This window comes from Dendrobium catenatum, unplaced genomic scaffold (genome assembly GCF_001605985.2).
Source record: "Dendrobium catenatum unplaced genomic scaffold, ASM160598v2 fragScaff_scaffold_231, whole genome shotgun sequence".
Taxonomy (NCBI): domain Eukaryota; kingdom Viridiplantae; phylum Streptophyta; class Magnoliopsida; order Asparagales; family Orchidaceae; genus Dendrobium; species Dendrobium catenatum.
Window position 1 is genome coordinate 5,148,749 of NW_021318693.1, and position 20,378 is coordinate 5,169,126.

General features: G+C 39.0%; 2 protein-coding genes and 2 long non-coding RNA genes across 4 annotated transcripts; 1 reads left to right on the forward strand and 3 right to left on the reverse strand.

The window, feature by feature from the left end:
* LOC110097503 (O-fucosyltransferase 19) lies at positions 1 to 2,600 on the forward strand. The gene is made up of 7 exons (XM_028693137.1): positions 1 to 318; positions 406 to 479; positions 570 to 658; positions 756 to 888; positions 960 to 1,189; positions 1,272 to 1,748; positions 1,841 to 2,600. Exons 1-7 carry the CDS (start codon positions 201 to 203, stop codon positions 2,034 to 2,036), a joined length of 1,317 nt encoding a protein of 438 aa, XP_028548970.1. The 5' UTR covers positions 1 to 200; the 3' UTR covers positions 2,037 to 2,600.
* Positions 2,601 to 2,811: 211 nt separating this feature from the next.
* On the reverse strand, positions 2,812 to 18,527 carry LOC114579196. The gene is made up of 3 exons (XR_003700117.1): positions 18,518 to 18,527; positions 3,083 to 3,085; positions 2,812 to 2,961 (listed from the first exon to the last, which is right to left on the reverse strand). It is a non-coding gene; the product is annotated as an uncharacterized LOC114579196 (long non-coding RNA).
* On the reverse strand, positions 3,135 to 7,423 carry LOC114579195. Its single transcript, XR_003700116.1, has 2 exons — positions 6,801 to 7,423; positions 3,135 to 6,719 (listed from the first exon to the last, which is right to left on the reverse strand). It is a non-coding gene; the product is annotated as an uncharacterized LOC114579195 (long non-coding RNA).
* On the reverse strand, positions 11,999 to 12,921 carry LOC110097495 (heme-binding-like protein At3g10130, chloroplastic). Its single transcript, XM_020823878.2, has one exon. The coding sequence runs from the start codon at positions 12,773 to 12,775 to the stop codon at positions 12,182 to 12,184; it is 594 nt and encodes a 197-aa protein (XP_020679537.1). The 5' UTR covers positions 12,776 to 12,921; the 3' UTR covers positions 11,999 to 12,181.
* Positions 18,528 to 20,378: the final 1,851 nt, after the last annotated feature.

The window sequence follows — 20,378 nt, forward strand, 5'->3', positions numbered from 1 at the left end:
ATCTAGCTTTAGCACCAACTAGTTTAATGAGTAAAATTCCTAAAAGTTATTGCCAACATAATATAATTGAATTTTGTCATCATCAAATTTGTGCCTTGACACTCCATTAAAAAATAATAATAATAAAAAAACTTCTAAAACATGATTCAATCCAAGATTTCAATAAGCATATATATGGTGTTAAATGTTGAAGTTCTTGAATGGAATACTTGCACTTTGTAAGGAAAATGTTCTCTTGCTTACAGGTCCCAGAAATATGGAGAAAACCTTATAACGAAGGCTACGAGCAATGCATCTCCAGACCAAAAGATAAAATAAGTAAATCTAGATGCAACCCTCATCCCTCCTTTTACTCATTTATATCTCAATATCTAAACATTGTTACAACACTTTTCTCATTGATAGGACCTGCAACTTCAACCTCGAATGGCTATCTCATAGTTCATGCCAATGGCGGACTGAATCAAATGAGAATAGGAGTAAAATATCCTAAATCAAAATATCCTTTTCATTTGCAGTCATAATACCATCTTCTGAACTAAAAAAAAAAGGTAATTGTGATGATGCAGATAAGTGATATGGTGGCAGCGGCTAAGTTAATGGATGCAACACTTGTTCTTCCCCATTTAGATCATGATTCTTTCTGGAAAGATTCAAGGTACTATATATATAGATATCTATATAGTCTCCTTCAAATTTTTTGTTGGAAAGGAACAAATTTGTGACACTGAAGTATACTAATTTTTCTGTTCTAGTGGTTTCAAAGATATTTTTGACTGGAAGCACTTTGTGAATACATTGAGAGAGGATATTGAGATTGTAGAATCTCTACCACACAAATATGCTGGAATCAAACCACTCATTAAGGAGCCAATCTCCTATTCCAAGGTAATGAATCAACAGCAACTATGGCTGAAATATGTTATATAATGTACTAATTAAATTGCCGCTTCTTCCAGAGCCCGTACTATAGAGACTTTGCCAAAATTTTAAGGAAACGGAAGGTGGTGGTATTCATAAAGACCGATTCTCGAATTGCGAACAATGGACTTCCTCCGTCGATCCAGAGGCTCCGATGCCGGGTTAACTATCTGGCACTGAGATACACACCACAGATTGAAGAGCTTGGGAAGGAACTGGTTGATAGGCTAAGAAATGGAAGCAATCACTACATTGCACTGCATTTGAGGTACCTTCCCCTCCCTTTAAAAGGATATACAGGTAAAGAATCTACTTGTAATTTATGATTAGAAAACGTCATGGAATGACAGATATGAGAAGGACATGCTTGCATTCACTGGTTGCAGTCACAACCTTACAAAGGAGGAGGCAGAAGTTCTTCAATTAATGAGATACCGAGTGAAGCATTGGAAGGAAAAGAGTATAAATGGTGCAGAGAGGAGAATTCAAGGAGGGTGTCCATTGACACCGCGAGAGGCTGCTTTATTCTTAAAAGCCATGGGATATCCATCAACAACCAACATCTACATAGTTGCTGGAGAAACTTTTGGACGCAACAGCATGGCTTCTTTAAAGAAAGAGTATCCCAACATTCATACACATAAAAGCTTAGCAACAGAAGAAGAGTTGAGACCATTCAAACCATACCATAACCGGCTTGCTGCAATCGACTACATTGTAGCCCTAAACAGTGATGTTTTTGTGTATACCTATGATGGTAATATGGCGAAAACGGTGAAAGGTCACAGAAGATTTAAAGGATTCCTTAAAACCATAAATCCTGACAGGTATTTTATACCCCACAATAAAAGCAAGCATGCTCATAGCAAAATGGTTTTTGTTGTAATTTCTCCATGACTATTTGATTTTAATAATATAGGCGGAAGATAGTGGGATTGATAGATAAGTTGGACAAGGGCACCATAACATGGGAGAAATTTGAAGATCAAGTTAGAAGGAACCATGCTAGAAGACTTGGAGGACCATACGAAAGGCAAGCTGGACCCACATCAAAGCTAGAAGAAAATTTTTACGCAAATCCTATTCCTGGTTGCTTGTGCAAAAAACTACACTGATTCATCCTTGAATGACTCAATCAAAGATAGAAAGAAGTCTATAAGAAGATTCTCGATTTTCTGAGACTAAACACAGCATAAAAGGCACAACAAAGCCATTGCAGAAAAAACTGATTCTTCAGGTAAAAATCCAGATCATTGCAACACTCATGGAACTGATTGCACAAGCATGTATAGATTTCGTCATTCTTGGGTGATAAGGAAAGGCCAAGAAAAGAAAATTAACAAACCGTGGTACAGCTGGAGATGGGATGACAGAAAAAGGAAATAAGGACCAAAATCTTCCACTTTTTTTTGTTTAGCCACAGAGTAATAGAGCTTAGTTACTTTTTTCTCTCCTAATTCATTTAAATATATAGTTTACCCAGCATTTGATTCTTGAAATCAACCACTCATAGTAATTATTCAGTTAATATTCTTTGAGTACACCTGGAGACTTTTTAAAATAAATACTCAATATCTCCCTATGTGCAATTCGATCTGTATCTACTTTTATACCCTCTCTTAGTAGCTGGATCATGCATACTTATTTGTAATTTGACTCTACTACATACATAAATTAAAAATTAGCCTTGTGTCCAATGATTAATTTTTATATATATATATATATGAGTACACCTGGAGACTTTTTAAAATAAATACTCAATATCTCCCTATGTGCAATTCGATCTGTATCTACTTTTATACCCTCTCTTAGTAGCTGGATCATGCATACTTATTTGTAATTTGACTCTACTACATACATAAATTAAAAATTAGCCTTGTGTCCGTGATTCCTACCATTCTTAAAATAGAAAGAAAAAAGTAACTGGGATGGATGAAATCATACCTCACTATCCACAAGCAATTGGTTTAATGCCATTGGGAGATGGGGCAATACCCTTGTTACTAATATTTCAACCATGCGATGAAGATATGACGTAACCTGCATATTTTGAAGAAATATTGAGATACATAATGAAATAGGTTGTTGATGCGGACATCGGTACGAAGATTTGGCGCATCTATCACAGGAGGCGTCGCAAATCGACGGCTATCATTTAAACCTTCTATTATGATTTATTTTTCTGAATTTTAGTTCTAAATTAATGTATTTCCTGTTTTACCCCTAGGATAGTTTGTTTGAGTGTTATGGCCCAAGGGGCAATTTTGTAATTTCGATTTTTCTCATATTGGGGCCTATAAATAAGGGCATTAAGCTATTGTAATGAGGATGGTTGATTAATATGAAAAATTTTGTTTCCCACACTTATGTTCTTCTTGTGAGAGAGCGTTAGTGAGATTCCTATGAGAGGAATCTAAGTTGTCACCAGCCGCAGGATGGGTCCGGGCTCGTGATTTGAGTCCCTTGGAGAAGGGAAATCGTATCACCCACCAACCTTGGAGACGGCCGGGTTCGTGGTTTTATTCTTTTCGTTATCTTTTCATTTTCTCCTTGTCGACATCCCCATCTCCTCCTTCCACCGCCACCGGTCCCTTCCTCCTTCCCATCGAACCGCCAGTTTTAACAACCCCTCCATCACCCCAACCGAGAACCCCCACCTTTGCTCCAATTATTAATTGCCTTTCCTAAATTGGAGGGATTAAGTTAACAAAGGATTTGAATTCAAAATTCAAATTTGAATTCAAATTTATTTATTGCTTAATTCATTCTTAATAATTAGGCATTTAATGATGTCATTAATTCTGAAATAAAATCTCAGAATTTTGAATTCAAAAAAATCCCGCCGGCCTCCCTTAATCCTTCCCTTGTAATCAATTTAGGGAAGAGTTCTTCATTAATGCAAATTTGAATTCGAAAATTTGAATTCGAATTAGGATTATTCACCCCATTAATCTCTCCCACCATTTAAGCCAATCGTCATTAATTCTCAAATTTGAATTTAAATTCAGATTTAAGACATTAATTAATCATTACCTATTCTACTTCCTAAAACCAGAATTGGAATTTGGAAATAAAATTTTCCCACTTAATTCTATTCCCGTAACCCACCAATGTCAAACCTGTCACGGGATAATGCAAGTGGATTTCCCAATTTAATTTCCATTTAATTTTCCCTGTGGTCCCGCCGTTTCCCTCTCCTCCTAAATGCTTTAGCAAGAAATTTCCTTCACTCCAAAGCTTTACTCTTATTTCCTAAAATCAGAAATCATGTTTTGGAAATAAAATTCCCTCTTTTTCCTGTGACCCGTCTCTCCCCTCCCTCTCATAACTCCCCTCCTCCTTTACTTCCCTTTGCTGGAACTCCATAGCTCTTGCTGCAAGTCCTTCCTCCCCACACATAGAGTTGGGATTCCTTTCAGATTTCTGAAAGCAGAAAATCTGAAATATTTCAGATTCCATTAAGAAGAATCCCCTCCTTTGCAACGCCTCCTTTTTTCCGTTCTACATCATGAACAGTAGTGTACATAATTAGACCTGATATTGATATCGGTATTCATTTCATACAGATGCCGTCATTTAATGGTAGATTCTCTATGATTTCAGGTGGGAAAAATCATAGCGGCCACGCTTTGGCATATTGTTGAGTAATATAACTTTGGCACAGAGGTAAACACAAATCAACACAAGATTGATAGCATACATGGGATGCTTATGAATGAATCAATTATGACCATAAGAACACGCAACAGAGAAACCAGGAAACTATAAGGCTTTCATGACATTGTATAGCTCAAGTGATATAATAATGGGATATTATAGGCAGACAGGTAAGTAACAGTGAAATTATTTCAGGGTAAATTTAAAAAGTTTAAATAACTATTTTACATTAGAAAATTTTGAAGCCAACTAATCTGGCATAATTATCTAAATTTTAGGTTATAGCTGCCTAAGAAGAGTCGACAAAAGCATGCACTGTACAGTGGAATAGGATTGTGGATTCCTCAAATCAGAGGGCTTTGAAAGTAGAAAGTAAAACTTCAATGATCTAGAGGGGCAAGGAAGGCTTTGATTGATGGAGGTCTACTCAAACTATCACAGCTGTCTCAGCAAAATAGTAAATGAAATATATAAACAACCTATGGAGCATATAGCTACAATTTGGTCCATCTAAACATCAAAATCCACGCAGTACAATGATAAGTGCTATTGGGCAGGTCTAGCTGGCCCTACTAGGTGATATATTATATTGTGCTATTGGGCAGGTCTAGCTGGCCCTACAAAGTGATATATTAGAGTGCTCCCCATGAGCGCATGGGGTAACTTCTGCTAGAGTATGGAGAAAGATCAATGTAGTTGGTGGTCGAGAGACCACCAGAGGGATCTTGGCCAATCGGGATAAAGTCATGATCCTTGCGGTTAAGATAAAGCAAAGAAACGGTGGTTGTATTTCCCTTCGAAATCTGGAAAGAGAAAGCAAATCCATAGCACAATTCATCAATTTCATACTTCGACCTTGCCTTGTTCTGCAAGGATCATTTTGAAACCAGCAGGAAGTTATCAAAAGGAGCATGGTGGTCGTAGGAGAAGATTCTATAAAATTTTCAAGTAGCAAATAGGCCTTCCCAGTCAGCCGTACCCTTCATCATGCATTTATCATTTGGTGTGTCAGTTTGGAGCATATTATACATGCCATGGAAGCACAAACTCTAATTAACCCACTTAATCTAATTCTCTAGTTCATAAATAACAACTCTTCTGGACAAGAAGGAAACAATTCTTATCATCGTTTGTCCTGGCTTGGGCATGCTCTTGACTTTGTTCAAGGTTTTAGCTTCATTTGACACAAAATTTTGACTGCTGCTGTAACACTTTTCGCGCATTATTTTAAGATTTGCTTTGAAATACTTGATTTTGAGAAAACAGAAAAGAAAAAATAGTGAGACGCTTTTATCAGCTCTGGTGAGTGTTGATATGGTTATTTTAGCTGTAGTGATAATCTTCCGCAAAGGTGATGAAAAAAATGGCATTGATGCCTTTTGTATAGCAAATTCAAGAATCAATTCTATAAAACACATGTCAATTTGCCACTTAAGGTATGCATATACCTTCACACAAAACATAACACCTGATGTTTGGATATTCAAGATCTTAGCATTCATGCTTTGTTTTGTTTGCTAAGAGAGAAATACGTGGCTTTTATAAATCTTTGTTTACTTCTGTGCTGCAAGTGCGTCTAGCTAGTGGTTATCACTGCATAACTAAATGCAACAAGTTTAAAATAATGCTGAAAATTTATGTGGTAATTCAACAACAGCAAATTTTCATTTATGGTTTTTGATTTAGAGAGTTATTCCCTAAGATGCACGGACACAGTGACATGACTTGGAACAAGTACAGCGCGTACACGACATTACAAATGTTTTTTAAATAGTGTATAAAAAATTAGAAATTAATGTAACATCATATTAGAAATGACAAACAATACAAAATCAACGTCATAATAACTTTTCTAGTTTACAATATAAAATGTTTAGTACAAAATGTCGAGTATGACCGACATTCTGTATCTAATATTTTTTTATTCTCTAACCTTCCTTACTAAGTAAAGGTTAGCGGGAATACAAGGGGAAAAAAAACCATAAACAATAAATAAATTGGTAAGTATAATTTGCTCACTTGCTTGCGGAAATAAAAAATACTAACAATCTATACTCTAATCGAACTTATCTGCTTCACTCTCCCTCCTCTGGCTTTGACAGAGCAAACACAAGAGTCGTAACCTTTGATGCCCTCGATGACTGCATAAATGGCGAAGACGAACAAGTGAGAAACCTAACGAGTAAAGGGAATGATGAGAGAACAGCTTTAGTTGGACGTACTGGGCTTAAAATAGCACAGTAGCCTGCTCGGTTCGGCTCGCCTCATCGCATAAATTATGAAGACTAGAAGAAGACAAGAAGACAAGGAGGTTTCGGGCTTCAGTTGTGCGCTCCCTCAGCTCATTCGGCTCGCCTGGTCGCACAAACAAAGAAGATGAGGCAAAAGACCAGGGAGAGCGACGAAAACCTAAGGCATACGGCAGTCGAGCATGTATTGATGCATATACGGTTCGAATATCCCCTTAACACAATTTATTTGATTAAAATAATATAAAAAGTCAAAATTTTGTAATTTAAATAAAATTTAATTATAAAAAATTATGATATGGGTGTAGGACACGCGGACACCCGTGTTTATTTAAAAAATTATGATAGGGAGTTGTCTTTCTACCTTGCGGACGAGGTGGGTCTTTGGGAGGGGAGTATTGTTAGACAGGTCCAGCCGGTCTCACGCTAACAAAGGCGGAACTTCTCCACCTCCCGTATGTGTCGATCGCACTGCCCAGGCCAATTGAGCTATTTAGGAAGGATTTTTGAGGGAGTTAGGAGAGAAATTTGAATATTGGGACTATTTAGAGATTTCTTTTTGGATTGTTTGCATTAAATAGTTTGTTTTCCTAGGATTAGGGCATCTTTGAATTTGGCTGAAATTTGAGCTCTCTGAGGTTTTGGGCTCTAGCGACATCTAGAGAGTTGGGAGAGCCGGATCTTCCTCTCCAATTGAAAATCCACTTGTATCTTGTATTTTGTTTCATAAAACTTTCAATAAAAAAGTGTTCTTGAGTGTTATATTCTTAGTTTTCTTGTTGTTGGTTTTTCTAAAATTGTTGAAATTAGATTTCAACCAAGACTTTTCCTAAATTTCTACAAGTACTTCCTATAAGAACTTCACAACATGTCCATGAAAGACCTTACTATGACACAATACCTATTAAAAATAAAAACTAAAGTGGACGTCATTGCTATTACTGATGCCTCTCTACCTAGAGGATATCATTCTTTACACCCTTAATGGTCTTCCATCCAATTATAAAGCCATTGAGATAACCATCCACACCAATCTTGAGCACTTGAGCACGAGTAAACTCTACTCAATTCTTTATAGTGAGGAAACAAATCTTGCACTTGCCAATAAATTTCCACACAAGTTTCTGAACTAGACTCAACTTGCTCTTGCTACTGCTCATGGTTGCATACCTAGATGCTCATGTCCTACCTACAGTGGATGGCCACAAGCACCTCCCATCAATCAGGGTTGCAACAACCTACCACCACCTAAAGCAGGGAAATAACATTACAGTAACCTAATTTACCAAAAATGTGAGAGGAAATGTCATTTTGCTATTAACTGCTAGTATAGGGCAGACCACAAGTCATATCTAACCACCCAATCAGCCCTCTTTACCAACCACCCAACACCAACTCCGATTGGTATCTAGATATTGGCACATCCTCTCATTTTGAACATCCAACTCTCCAATGTCAAGCCATAAACTAGCAGCCAACAAGTGACGGTTTGAAACAGCTACACTCTACCCATCTCGCACATCGGATAAGGCCTCCTCCTTACCTAATCTCGTAAGTTAATCCCTCAAAACATTAATCATGTCCCTAAGGAAAAATACAATCTCCTTTTGATTCACAGATTAACCAAAGACAACTCCTATTTTGTTTCATTTGATTAGCATGACTACTATATAGAGGCCCCAATAAGGGTAAGTACCTCAATGCAGTGTACATTGTCCAAACTCCATCACCAATTGCTCAGCCTTCCAAACCGATTGCCATCATGTTAGCTCACTCTAAATTCGAACTCTGGAACCTGCATTTAGGACTTCCGACAGGTCTCATACTTAAATCCTTAGCTACTTCTATTTCTGAACTCTATAATCTTCCCAATCTATCTTTATGTAATGTAAGTCAAGTATCAAAAAAGTCATAAATTGCCATTTTCTAAAACTCTTACTCATACTGTTTTATACTGTTTTGCCTGTCGAACAAATTCATTTTGATGCCCCGTCACTTCAACACAAGGCTATAAATACTATGTATTTTTTATGATGACTATTTTTAATTTTTTTGGGTGTTTTTCATGAAATAAAAATATAAATCACCGTTCTATTTCTCCATTTTAAAAATCTTGTGAAACAGCAATTAAATCATACAATTAAAATTTTGTGAATTAATGGGAGAAGTGAATTGATGGGGACATCAGATTTCGACACGTGTACCATCGCCGACGGCGCAGATTGATGGCTACGATGCACAGCCTCTATTTTTGAGCTTGTAGCTTATGTCATATTTTCTTTTATTATTATTATTAGTTTATTTTCCGAGTTTGCCCCTGAGGGCATCTTTTGACTTATGTAGCCCCGAGGGCATTGTGGTCTTTTCTTTTTTTTCTTTCATTTGGAGCCTCCATATATGAGGCAATATGCATTGTATTTTGGTAGTTTTTTTTTTTTTGAAATGAAAAATATTCTCTTTTGTTCTCTTTGTGAGTGCACCTCCTTTTGATCTCTTAGTGAGTTCAAAGGGAGAACTAGATCTCTTCGTGAGTTCTAGATTTAATCCCAGATCATTGTGTGGAGGAATAGTTGGAAGAAATTCAAAGCGAGGGAAATCAAGACCAAAGAAATCCTCAGATTTCTTCAGCCAGGCCGCCACCTACAGCAGCCCATCTCGCCCCTTGCAAGGTCGACTTCCGCCGGCCACAGCCCCGCCCACCCCTGGCCAGTCTCCCGCCGGCCACAGGCCTTCCACTCGCCGGCCAGCTTCCTGCCAACCAGCCCGTGGATCCATCCCGCCGGCCTTTGGAATTTTGGGATTTGAAATTCAAATCCCTCATGAGCCTTTTATTGCTTTCCTTATTTACTTCCTAGAATCTAGCCAACTGATTTAATTGAGTTTTAATTCAATTCAAACGGTTGTCTAAATCCCCTCCAATTAAAGGAAAGTTTCCTTTTCCTGAAATCTGTTTTATTACAGATTTGTATTCAAAAATCTGCTAATCAATATATGGTCCCCACTTTCTTAATTCTTTTTTTTTCTCCCTCCTCTAGTTCAGCCGACCCCCATCATGGAGTCTTCTCTCTCTCCTAATCACCCCATTAACTCCACAAATTCAGCCCCTAAAATCCTCCCCATTAACCGCCCCTTTCTCCTCTTGGATTTAATTTCTCTGGAACCTGCATTTAGGACTTCCGACAGGTCTCATACTTAAATCCTTAGCTACTTCCATTTCTGAACTCTATAATCTTCCCAATCTATCTTTATGTAATGTATGTCAAGTATCAAAAAGTCATAAATTGCCATTTTCTAAAACTCTTACTCATACTGTTTTATACTGTTTTGCCTGTCAAACAAATTCATTTTGATGCCCCGTCACTTCAACACAAGGCTATAAATACTATGTATTTTTTATGATGACTATTTTTAATTTTTTTGGGTGTTTTTCATGAAATAAAAATATAAATCACCGTTCTATTTCTCCATTTTAAAAATCTTGTGAAACAGCAATTAAATCATACAATTAAAATTTTGTGAATTAATAGGAGAAGTGAATACTGTTGTCACACTCTTCAAACTACTTTGAAAATCTTGGCATCATCCACAAGCATACTTTTTCGTACACTTTGAAGCAAAATGAGGTAACTGAGTGTAAACATCCCCACCTTATTGAAATTGTAATAAGACTCATGCTAGATGCCGACCTTCCTCGTCATCTCAGGGCCAAAGCTCTCCTCACAGAAGGACTGCAACCTATTTAATTAACCATCTCTCTTCTCCAATCACTAACAGCATACCTCCCTATGAGCTTTTGCACAATCATCCCCCATCTTACTTGCACATTCGAACATTTGGATGTCTATGTTGTAATCTGTAGCCAGTCTCTTCCTAGACTATGCTGCTCAATCAAAGAGTCACATTCCAACCTTACTAACAATACAAATATTTATATCTTGCCATATTATTTTTAATGAAAAATTATTCCGGTTTGCTCATCACCTTAGCTTCACCCCATCACCACCCAATCAATCCCAAGCACCCGTTCTTATATTGGTCCTCATCAGGGGCGGAGCCAGAAAAAATTTTTAATGGGGGCACAAATTTATACTAGTTATCACCACCCAATCAATCCCAAGCACCCGTTCTTATATTGGTCCTCATACATTAGGAAACACATCAAGTCCGAAACCATTACTGCTTATCACATAAACACTAAAGATCAAGTTGCAGATTAGTTCACAAAAGCTTTATCCAATGGTTGGTTCTCATACTTATGCGACAAGAAGATGTTCTCCGCTCATCTTGAAAGGGGATAAAAACTGGTCCTGCTCAAGGAAGAAGTTGTTCTCCACTTTCTCCATCTCCTGTACGAAGGTTTTCATCACCATTCACTATTAACTTCTCATTATATCCATTGTTTCTTTGTCACAGCTTTAGGTACTTTCCTATATAAAGAGGGCAAGTGCTCACCATGATGTATGCGGTATGAAGATCCTTTCTAACTTTTAATACTCTCAACTACGTCTAGATTTCCAACCTTACTCATTTTGTTTGTTTATAAGAACAACATACGACTAAAACAATACCGACAATGAGAAGTGATTATATCATTATACAACATTCATAAATGAGAAGACAATTGATTTCAAGACCGAAATGCTTGATCTATATGTTATACGTAACAACAACATAAGACACATGGAAATCGAAAGCCGCGTCCTTCTTAAATTCCTTTCTTGGGAGATTTACATACATACCACTTTATTTCATGCTATTAACATAACTAACACACAAAACATTAATATTACATGTCAATCACTCATATAATTCATTTTTACCATTCATATCATCCTACAAATTTTAATATTTCATTCCATGCACCCAAATTTGTTCTATGGGTGATAAGCATGTAATATTAATATTTTGGGTGTTAGATATGTAAATAGCATGAAATAAAGTGGTATGTATATACATCCCCTTTTTTTCAAATAATACGATGGGAAACATGCGGCGTGCTGTGCAACTGTGATGTAATGGTTAGCCTGATGGTGTTTAATGATGCATTTTATCATTGATTTTTCAGCTGACAAATGCATCGCTTTTTGCAGATTGAATTGGATTAGTTAATTCTCAAAGAACTACAGTAACATGCAGTCGATTTATCAGTAAGAGTAAGAAAAGAAAAGCAGTGGAAAGCGCAGTGCCTGAGCAAACATAGGCAAAATACTATACAATGAATTCAGCTTCTAAAATCATAAACATAAACAAACACAGAAGATAACTGATTCAAAGTTCAATAAGGAAAAGCTCGATTTATATAAGGTTTATGCAACAACAGCAAAATGATCCACAGAAATAGAAAGCTGTACGTATCATTCGATGGGAAGCATGACCTCGTTCGTCCTCAGAGGAGGCAGAGTCCATGGCGGATTATACCTGGCAAGCACATACTCTCCAACCACTTTATAACCATCCCTTTCCAAGCTCCTCCTCAACCTCTCCGCTCTGTCCGCCGTGGTTGCCTCCGTCGCCAGGCCGCTGAATCTCACAACCCCATACTTCCTCTCACCTTCCTCCCTTATCCTCACCCTCTCGTCCGTCGGCCGCGGCGCATCCTCCGCTTTAGCGTAATTAGCCGGTAGCACGAATTGCATTGTCACCGGCGCCGATCCTCCTCCGCCGCTTGTAACGACGGGCGCAGTCATGGCAATCTTCTGCGGCGAGTGGGTGATGACGGGAGCCGTCATGGGGATTTTCTCGGGGCGGGAGTTTTGAGGTTCGCCGACGGCGCCAATATAGTTGGCTAGGATCATGAAGCCGGCGTCGCGGCCGCCGAGAACGGCGGGGTCGTAGGTGACCTCGGCGAGTACTGAGGGAGCATAGGTGCGGATCTCGTAATCGGCGGCTTTATGGATGAGTTGGTATTTAGGGGTTTCAACGGAGATTTTGCCCAGGATCAGCCCCATTAGACTGCAATCTGCAACTGGAAATTAGGTAGGGGATTTGCTCTTGGCCTGCCGGAAAGTGGCGTTATGTATTCGACCTGCGTGGGCTATGGGCCGATGGCCTTCGTTCGTTGCTGCAACGGAGCTCCTGGATTTCATGCGTCCACGTCTCCAAGCTCTCACAGCCTTTTACTTTTGGACTAATCGTTCCGTCACCCAGGATAAAATTTTTAAAGTTGGCAAGTTTTATTTTATTTTATTTTAACGAGGGTATCTATTCGCTGTTATTTTAAAGAGAATGCGGCGGAATCTAGCGAGCCCATATTTGTTTATCGTAGTAGAGGGATTAGTTATTTTTTTCACTTGAGTAGATCTATGCATCAAGTTTTTAATTATTTTGATTCTGTAAATTACAAAATTACTAGAAGAAGATTTTTCCTTCTTGGTGCTTGATATATCATCAAAAAGTTATTTTGATCGGGCACGAATCTTGAGGCAAAAATCAAGCAGGAAACTTCAAATATTAAATTCGGAATTACCTAAACTATGATTTCAACAAACTTACAGTCAAATTGAGCGTCTCGGAAATACGAACCCAACGACACCAAATTTGGCTCAATATGAGCCCAAATGAGTCCAAATCAAGGACCCGAAGCGCTGTTGGAAGCTTCGTACCACAATTTTATTTACCAAACGGTTTCCAAACATGAAGAGTTTATAATCGAATCAAGCGTGTCGACGAGATGAATCCAACGAGCCCAAGATCGCCGAATTCCAAAATCATTAAGACCTCCAAATGTCTAATAAATAGTACACGATCAAGGGATTCAATAACGGCCGTCCATCCAACCACTCCCCATTTACCCTTGATCTCTCACCTATTTACGGGCCATGCCACTCCAGAAATCTATAAATAGTCCCTCATTTCTTTTGAAAGGGGGACCGAAGCAAGAAGAGAAGAAGATAAGTGAAGGAGGAAGCTCCTCATCGACCACCGTCGGAGTTTCGCCGGACCACCGCCGGACATTCGCCGGAGCACCACTTGAGGCCCTCACCTCCGCCGGACCACCGCCTGACGCCGTTGCTTCGCCGGACCACCACTTGAGGCCCTCACCTTCGTCGGACCACCGCCTGACGCCGTTGCTCCGCTGGACCACCACTTGAGGCCCTCACCTCCGCCGGACCACCGCCTGACGTCGTTGCTCCGCTGGACCGCCACTTGAGGCCATATGCTCCACTAGAACATCACCTGAGGCCCAGACTTTCGCCGAACCACCACCTGAGGCCTAGACTTCTGTTGGGCCACCACCTGATGCCCAGAGTTCTACCAGAGTACCGCCCTACTACAATGGTCTTTCTGACCTTGGTCTCCTACAAATTATGGTCCTTCCGACCTTCATCTCCAGACAACGATATTTCTGACCCTTGTCTCCTGCCGACTACGGTCCTTCTGACATCCGCCGCCTACTATGGTCCTTCCGACCTCCATCAACAAACTACGGTCTTTCGGACCTCTATCTCTTGCCGACTATGGTCCTTTTGACCTTTATCACCTACTACGGCCTTTTCGACCTACATCGGTAGACAACGGTCTTTTCTCTGTCTCCTGCCGACTACGGCCCTTCCAACCAAACAAACATGTCTATGTTGATTATTGTAACTCCCACCATGTAATGTGCTCTATATGACGTACATTTGTAACATCAAGCTAAGGCATTCTCCCTAAGAAGAGCCTCATTTGTAATCAACTGCAAATACTAGTGGATTCATTCAAACTGGGCCAGGGCCCGTGGTTTTTCCCCTTTTTCAGAGGTTTCCACGTAAAAACTCTTGTGTCTCTTATGAACGCTACACCCTCTCACTTATCTGATTGTGTGTTGGATCTTCGTACAATGCTAAGACGTTAAACTATATATTTCTCTACTGTCGCGAATACTCCAGGACACAACAGTGTTCATATTTCAGCTTATTTTATCCGTCAAGAAAGAAATAACCCATCGTTGAATTGAAAAATATGTACCAGTTTTAGAAAATTTGGCACTGCGTTTTGAGCCGTTGATGTTAGATATGATTGGTATAGAAGGAGGTTGTTTGGTGATGAGATTCGAGGAAGCAACTACAGAGATGAGTTTGAAATGTACGAGAGGAAGGGAGTAGGAATTTGGTGGGATGAAATGGTAGTTTGTAGTGACTCTGAGGTGGAGGAGAGATTGTTAGGTGCGGAGTGCGGATGGGGAGAACCGTTGGCACAAGCCTTATTCCGCGCTAGGTACCGGCACTCGGTATCATTGGGTACCGCTGGGTACCGCTAGGTACCCATGTTTGTGTGGACGGTGCACACTCCGCACCTAATAATTTTTTGAGGTGGAGGTATGGTGGAGCGTGCTTGACGAGGAGTGTAAAGCTACTGGGGTTTCGACCATGTGAGGAGTTGGGAGGTGATGAGAATGGGAGATGACATAGTTGGTTTAAATAATGATATTTTTTAAATTTTGAAATAATGACTATGTTCAAAATTTTTTATATATTTACAAATAATTATATCATTATTATAAATATTTAAATATAATAAATATTTACTACATCATCCGATTGGACCACGACAGAGTAATCGAATCGTTAACCTCTCCATCTTTCTATTCGTTGTCGGATTGCCTAGCTTAAAACAACAAATTTACACCAGATATTTTTCTTGTTGGCCATCTTTGAGATCACTGATGACTTATCAGATTTTGGGGCTTTTCATTGCCCATCTAAGCTATCTTTGAATATATATATATATATAGTTTCTTTATCTATTAAATATAATTGTAATCTCTATCAATTTTTTTTTTCTTTTGTACCTCTTAGTAGCTCTGTGTATCTGAAAACTATAATCATATTGTAATTTTGTTCTTCATAAAAATGCTAGGCGAGCGTGACCCGCAATTTCTCTAAAAAAATACTTTTTATAATACTTAAAAGTATCCTAAATAAAAAAATTATAATATCTATGTCAAATTAATAAATTAGATGCAATTTTTTTGTTCTTTAAAGTTGTAAAGAAAAAAAGAATAAATTTTTTCTTCACCTTGTGTTTTTTTTTCTTTGTACGCCTTTGCTCTCAATCAGATTTAAATTTATGCTTGTTGCGGACTAGAATATACGTGACGATAGACTTATAATATTATGTCTTAGCATTGTATGGATATCCAGCTCACACATAGAGAACACAAGAGTTTTTATGTGGAAAACCCTGGAAAGGGGAAAAAACCACAGGGCCTAGTCTAGTTTGAAATGATTCCACTAGCGTTTGGATATATTACAATGGGTTGGCTTATCCTTGAGGGTGATCATATTACAAATATCGAATGCATAGTTGAAATCTAGTGACAAATGATGATGAAGTCTGGCATCACTTGGTGGTCTTGCGGAAGTCTAGCATTACTTGGAAATTCGGGCATGAGGTGGTGGTTCGGTGAGATTTTGGCATTAGGCGGTGGTCCGTCGGAACTCTGGGTGTCAGGCGGTGGTTCGGCGGAACAACGGGCATCATGCGGTGGTCTGGCGGAACTCCGGGCGTCATGCGGTGGTCCGGCGGAACTTTGGGCGTTAGGTGGTGGTCTGGCAGATCTCTAGGGTCAGGTGGTGATCCGGTGGAACTCCAGGCCTCAATTGGTGGTCTGATAGAACTCCAGGCCTCAAGTGGTAGTCTGACGGAACTCCGGCGTCAGGTGGTGGTCCGGTGAAACTCCAAGCATCAGGGGGTAGTCCGGCGAAACTTCGGGCCTCATGCGATGGTCCGACGGAGCTTTGGGGTCAGGCGGTGGTCCGGCGAAACTTCGGGGGGTCAGGTGGCGGTCCGGCGGAACTCCGACATCAAGTGGTGGTCCGACGAAACTATGGGCTGTGGTTAAGGAGGAGTTAGCTAGGGGCAAGAGCGATATGTGATATCTATCATGCTCTCTTACTTGGGGTCCCCTTTTCAAGAGAAAGGATGGTTTTATATATAGATTTCAGAGAGTGGCATGTCCCGTAAATAGGAGAAATATCTGGGGTAAATGGGGAGTGGTTTGGATGGATGACCGATGTTGAATCCCTTGATTGTAGACCGTTTGTTAGTCATTTGAAGGTCTCAATGATGTCAGAATTCCATGATCTTGATGTCAGTTAATATTTTACTCACTCAAAATGTATCATCAATTTAAATATCTCAACGCATTATATATTTGTTTTTTAATAATATAATATTAAGGTCTGTTTGGGATGATATCAACTTTTTATGAAAGTGGATATAAATATGGGGCAGAAAAATACTTTTTTTTTAAATTAAGAAATAATAAAATAATGACCGAATAAAAATTATAAATGTAGTTTTAAAAAATAAAGAAGTAAGAAAATTGTCTCAAACAAATCCTAAATCCTAAATCGTTAAGTTGTTAAAACAGTGTTTTAAATTATAATTTCATATTTTAGGCTTGGTTTGGGATAGCTTTCTTATTACTTTCTAAAGCAGTGTTTAGATAAAAAATTTTTGTAATCGAAAGCTATTTAAAAAAATAGTAAAAAACTATTCCAAACAAATCCTTAATTTATGTTTTATAGATATTAGTTTTAGTGTTATTAACAACACACCTCAATCAGCATGTAGCACATGGAAGCACACTCCAGTAACGACACAAGAAAGACCCACCGTAGGATAATAACAACTCTGATTAATCACAGCCATACACTTGTAAAGGTACCACACATACACTTATATAAGTAGACCTCGCTGCTACTATAGTATGGACCAAGAAAAGCTATTGCATCAGAATGGAAAGTCTGATACTATTATGAGTATTTTCTTACTGTTGCTTTCTCTGCTCTTGTGTTTTTTTACTTCTTGAGATTGTCTTTATGGTATCAGAGCCAACTGGCTCATCATTCTAGTTTCCAAAATGACACAATCTCCATTATCACACACTGGTGAAATATCCACAAATGCTTAATTTGAAACCATCACTATACCTTTCTCAGTCAAGTTCCTCATCTCCAACATCAAAACTTTAGTTCCCACCCATCTCTCCAATGACAACTATCCTACATGGAGGTCATAGATGCTGAAACTATTCAGAGCCAATAACTATGTTGGATTTCTCAATGGCAGCTCCACTGTTCCCTCCTGCCTTCTATAGCTACCCAACGGCACTGCTTCAATCAATCAAGCTTACATACACTGGACACTAGTAGATCAAAATTTGTTAGTTGCACTGTGCTCAACAATCTCCTCAAGTGTGCTTCCTTATGTACTGAATCTTGACAACTCTTTAGAAATCTGGCTAACTCTAGATCGTCGACTATAGGCTAATAACCGCTCTAACGTAATACAGCTTAAAAACAAACTGCATCACATCACCATGGGACAGATGATGATGCAACAATATCTTACCAATGTGAAAATATTGGTAGACAATATCGCCTCTGCAGGATCTTCTATTGACAGTGAGGATGTACTTCTCTATACACTCAATGGATTATCCCCACAATACCAGACGTTCAAGACAGCCATTTGCACCAAGCTAACATCATTAAGTTTAGAAGATCTCTATTCACTACTTATTAGTGAAGAAATTAATCTCACATTTGAATCGGCTAAAGAAACAATAGCTCCCAACCCTCATGCATATTTATATTCTAGTCGAGGACGTGGATGGTCAAGAGGTCACAGACGAACTTCAAACATTGGAGCAAAATCACCAAATCGACTAGTTATCATATGTCAAAACTGTGGAAAAAGAGGACATTATGCAAATCAATTTTGGCATTATTTGAATCTTTAGTATCTGACTCTAACTGCAAAACCAAGCACTTGTTGCATCAAACACATGCACCACGTCTGACTGGATCCTGGATTCTGGAGCATCTGCTCACATGACTAATAGTATGGACAATCTCAACTATGTAGAAGATTATTGTGGCTCATACAACATCTCAATTGGAGATGGTCAAAGCCTGCCAATTGCTCACTTTGGCAAAGGATTACTTCCTACCCCGTCACGTACGATACGCCTCTCTCAAATTCTTCATTTACCTCACCTATCTCACAATCTTCTTTCAGTATCTAATCTTGCCAATGATAATGATCTTACCATGCATATTCCTTGGCTATGCCATCAACTACAAATGCTATAAATGTTTAGACCCAATATCAGGCCGTGTGATCATATATCGCCATATAAACTTCAATGAAGCCATATTCCCATATTCTATCTCCACCAGCTCCACGAGTTCTTAGCCTACCACCATAAACCCCAACTCTCATCTCCTAGTCCCCAACTTTCTTCTATCATCATCCATCCCACCAATTGCTCCCATACATTACCAACAAATGGCTCCACTTACATCCTCACACCCCTCTCCTTCTCCAAAGATCCCAGCATTATCCCCTCCTCTATCACTTCCAATACATTCACATCATCTTATGGTTACTCCTCGGCAACCCGGTGTCACGACCCAACCCGACCGGGACGGGTCCCGCTCGCATCGGGTCGTGAGGCCGGAACTTTCAGACTGACTGAACTGATTCCAGGATCTGGCTTTGGAATTTGTTTCAGAACTTTCTTCCAAACATTACACACAAAAACAGACACACAGAGCCACTATAAACATCAAAATACAGCGGAACAGATCATCTATCTTTTTCTTCCTCAAAAAATCATGTACAAATACAGCTCATGGCTTTCAGACAGAAAGAAAGACATAACAGAAAAGCCATGACTGTATAAAAATCAAAAGGACAAAATACCTATACGGAATCAGACTATGAACTTATATTCCTGGACTTCCTTCCCCTTCCCAGAACTTGAAAACCACGCAGAAAATAAGGATGAGCTACAACAGCTCAGCAAGACATCAAACCTCCAATCAAAATCCTCAGAGTCCACATCAAACACATCAGACAGAAATCCGTACAGAAATCGAAACAGAATCGTATATCAAATCAGAACAGAATCAGAATCGTACAGATCAAATTAAATCAGAACAGAACAGAAATACATCATATCAGAGCTGACAGAAAGTACAAAAATCAGAATCAGATCATATTAGAACAGGCAGAATCAGAATCAAAATACAGATCAGAAATAAGAAATCATATCAAAAGTCAGAACAGATTAAATCAGAACAAATATTTCAGAACAGCTCTTCATTCCAGATTTCAGAACTTCCCATTATATCTCCCTTGTGCATACATCACCAGAACTTCCCCTTATAGCTCCCTTGTGCATACAGCACCAGAACTTCCCCTTATAGCTCCCTTGTGCAGATAGCACCAGAACTTCCCCTTATAGCTCCCAATTGTGCTCATAGCACCAGAACAGAACAGATATACAGAAATTCAGAACTTCACAGAACTTCCCCTTATAGCTCCCTTGTGCATACAGCACCAGAACTTCCCCTTATAGCTCCCAATTGTGCTCATAGCACCAGAACAGAACAGATATACAGAAATTCAGAACTTCACAGAACTTCTCAGAACTTCCCCTTATAGCTCCCTTGTGCTTACAGCACCTTCCCCTTATGGCTCCCAAAAGTATACAAAATCATAACATATCATTTCAGAACAAATCCGGAGAAATTCAGAAATCGTACGAAAATCCGGCAG

What these genes read in the sequence shown, in the direction of transcription:
- LOC110097503 (XM_028693137.1), top strand. Translation starts at nt 201, where the DNA reads ATGGAATACTTGCACTTTGTAAGGAAAATGTTCTCTTGCTTACAGGTC. An exon ending in TGAATCAAATGAGAATAGGA is followed by an intron (nt 480 to 569) that starts GTAAAATATCCT and finishes GTGATGATGCAG; the next exon opens with ATAAGTGATATGGTGGCAGC. An exon ending in AAAACCATAAATCCTGACAG is followed by an intron (nt 1,749 to 1,840) that starts GTATTTTATACC and finishes TTAATAATATAG; the next exon opens with GCGGAAGATAGTGGGATTGA.
- LOC110097495 (XM_020823878.2), bottom strand. Translation starts at nt 12,775, where the DNA reads ATGGGGCTGATCCTGGGCAAAATCTCCGTTGAAACCCCTAAATACCAA.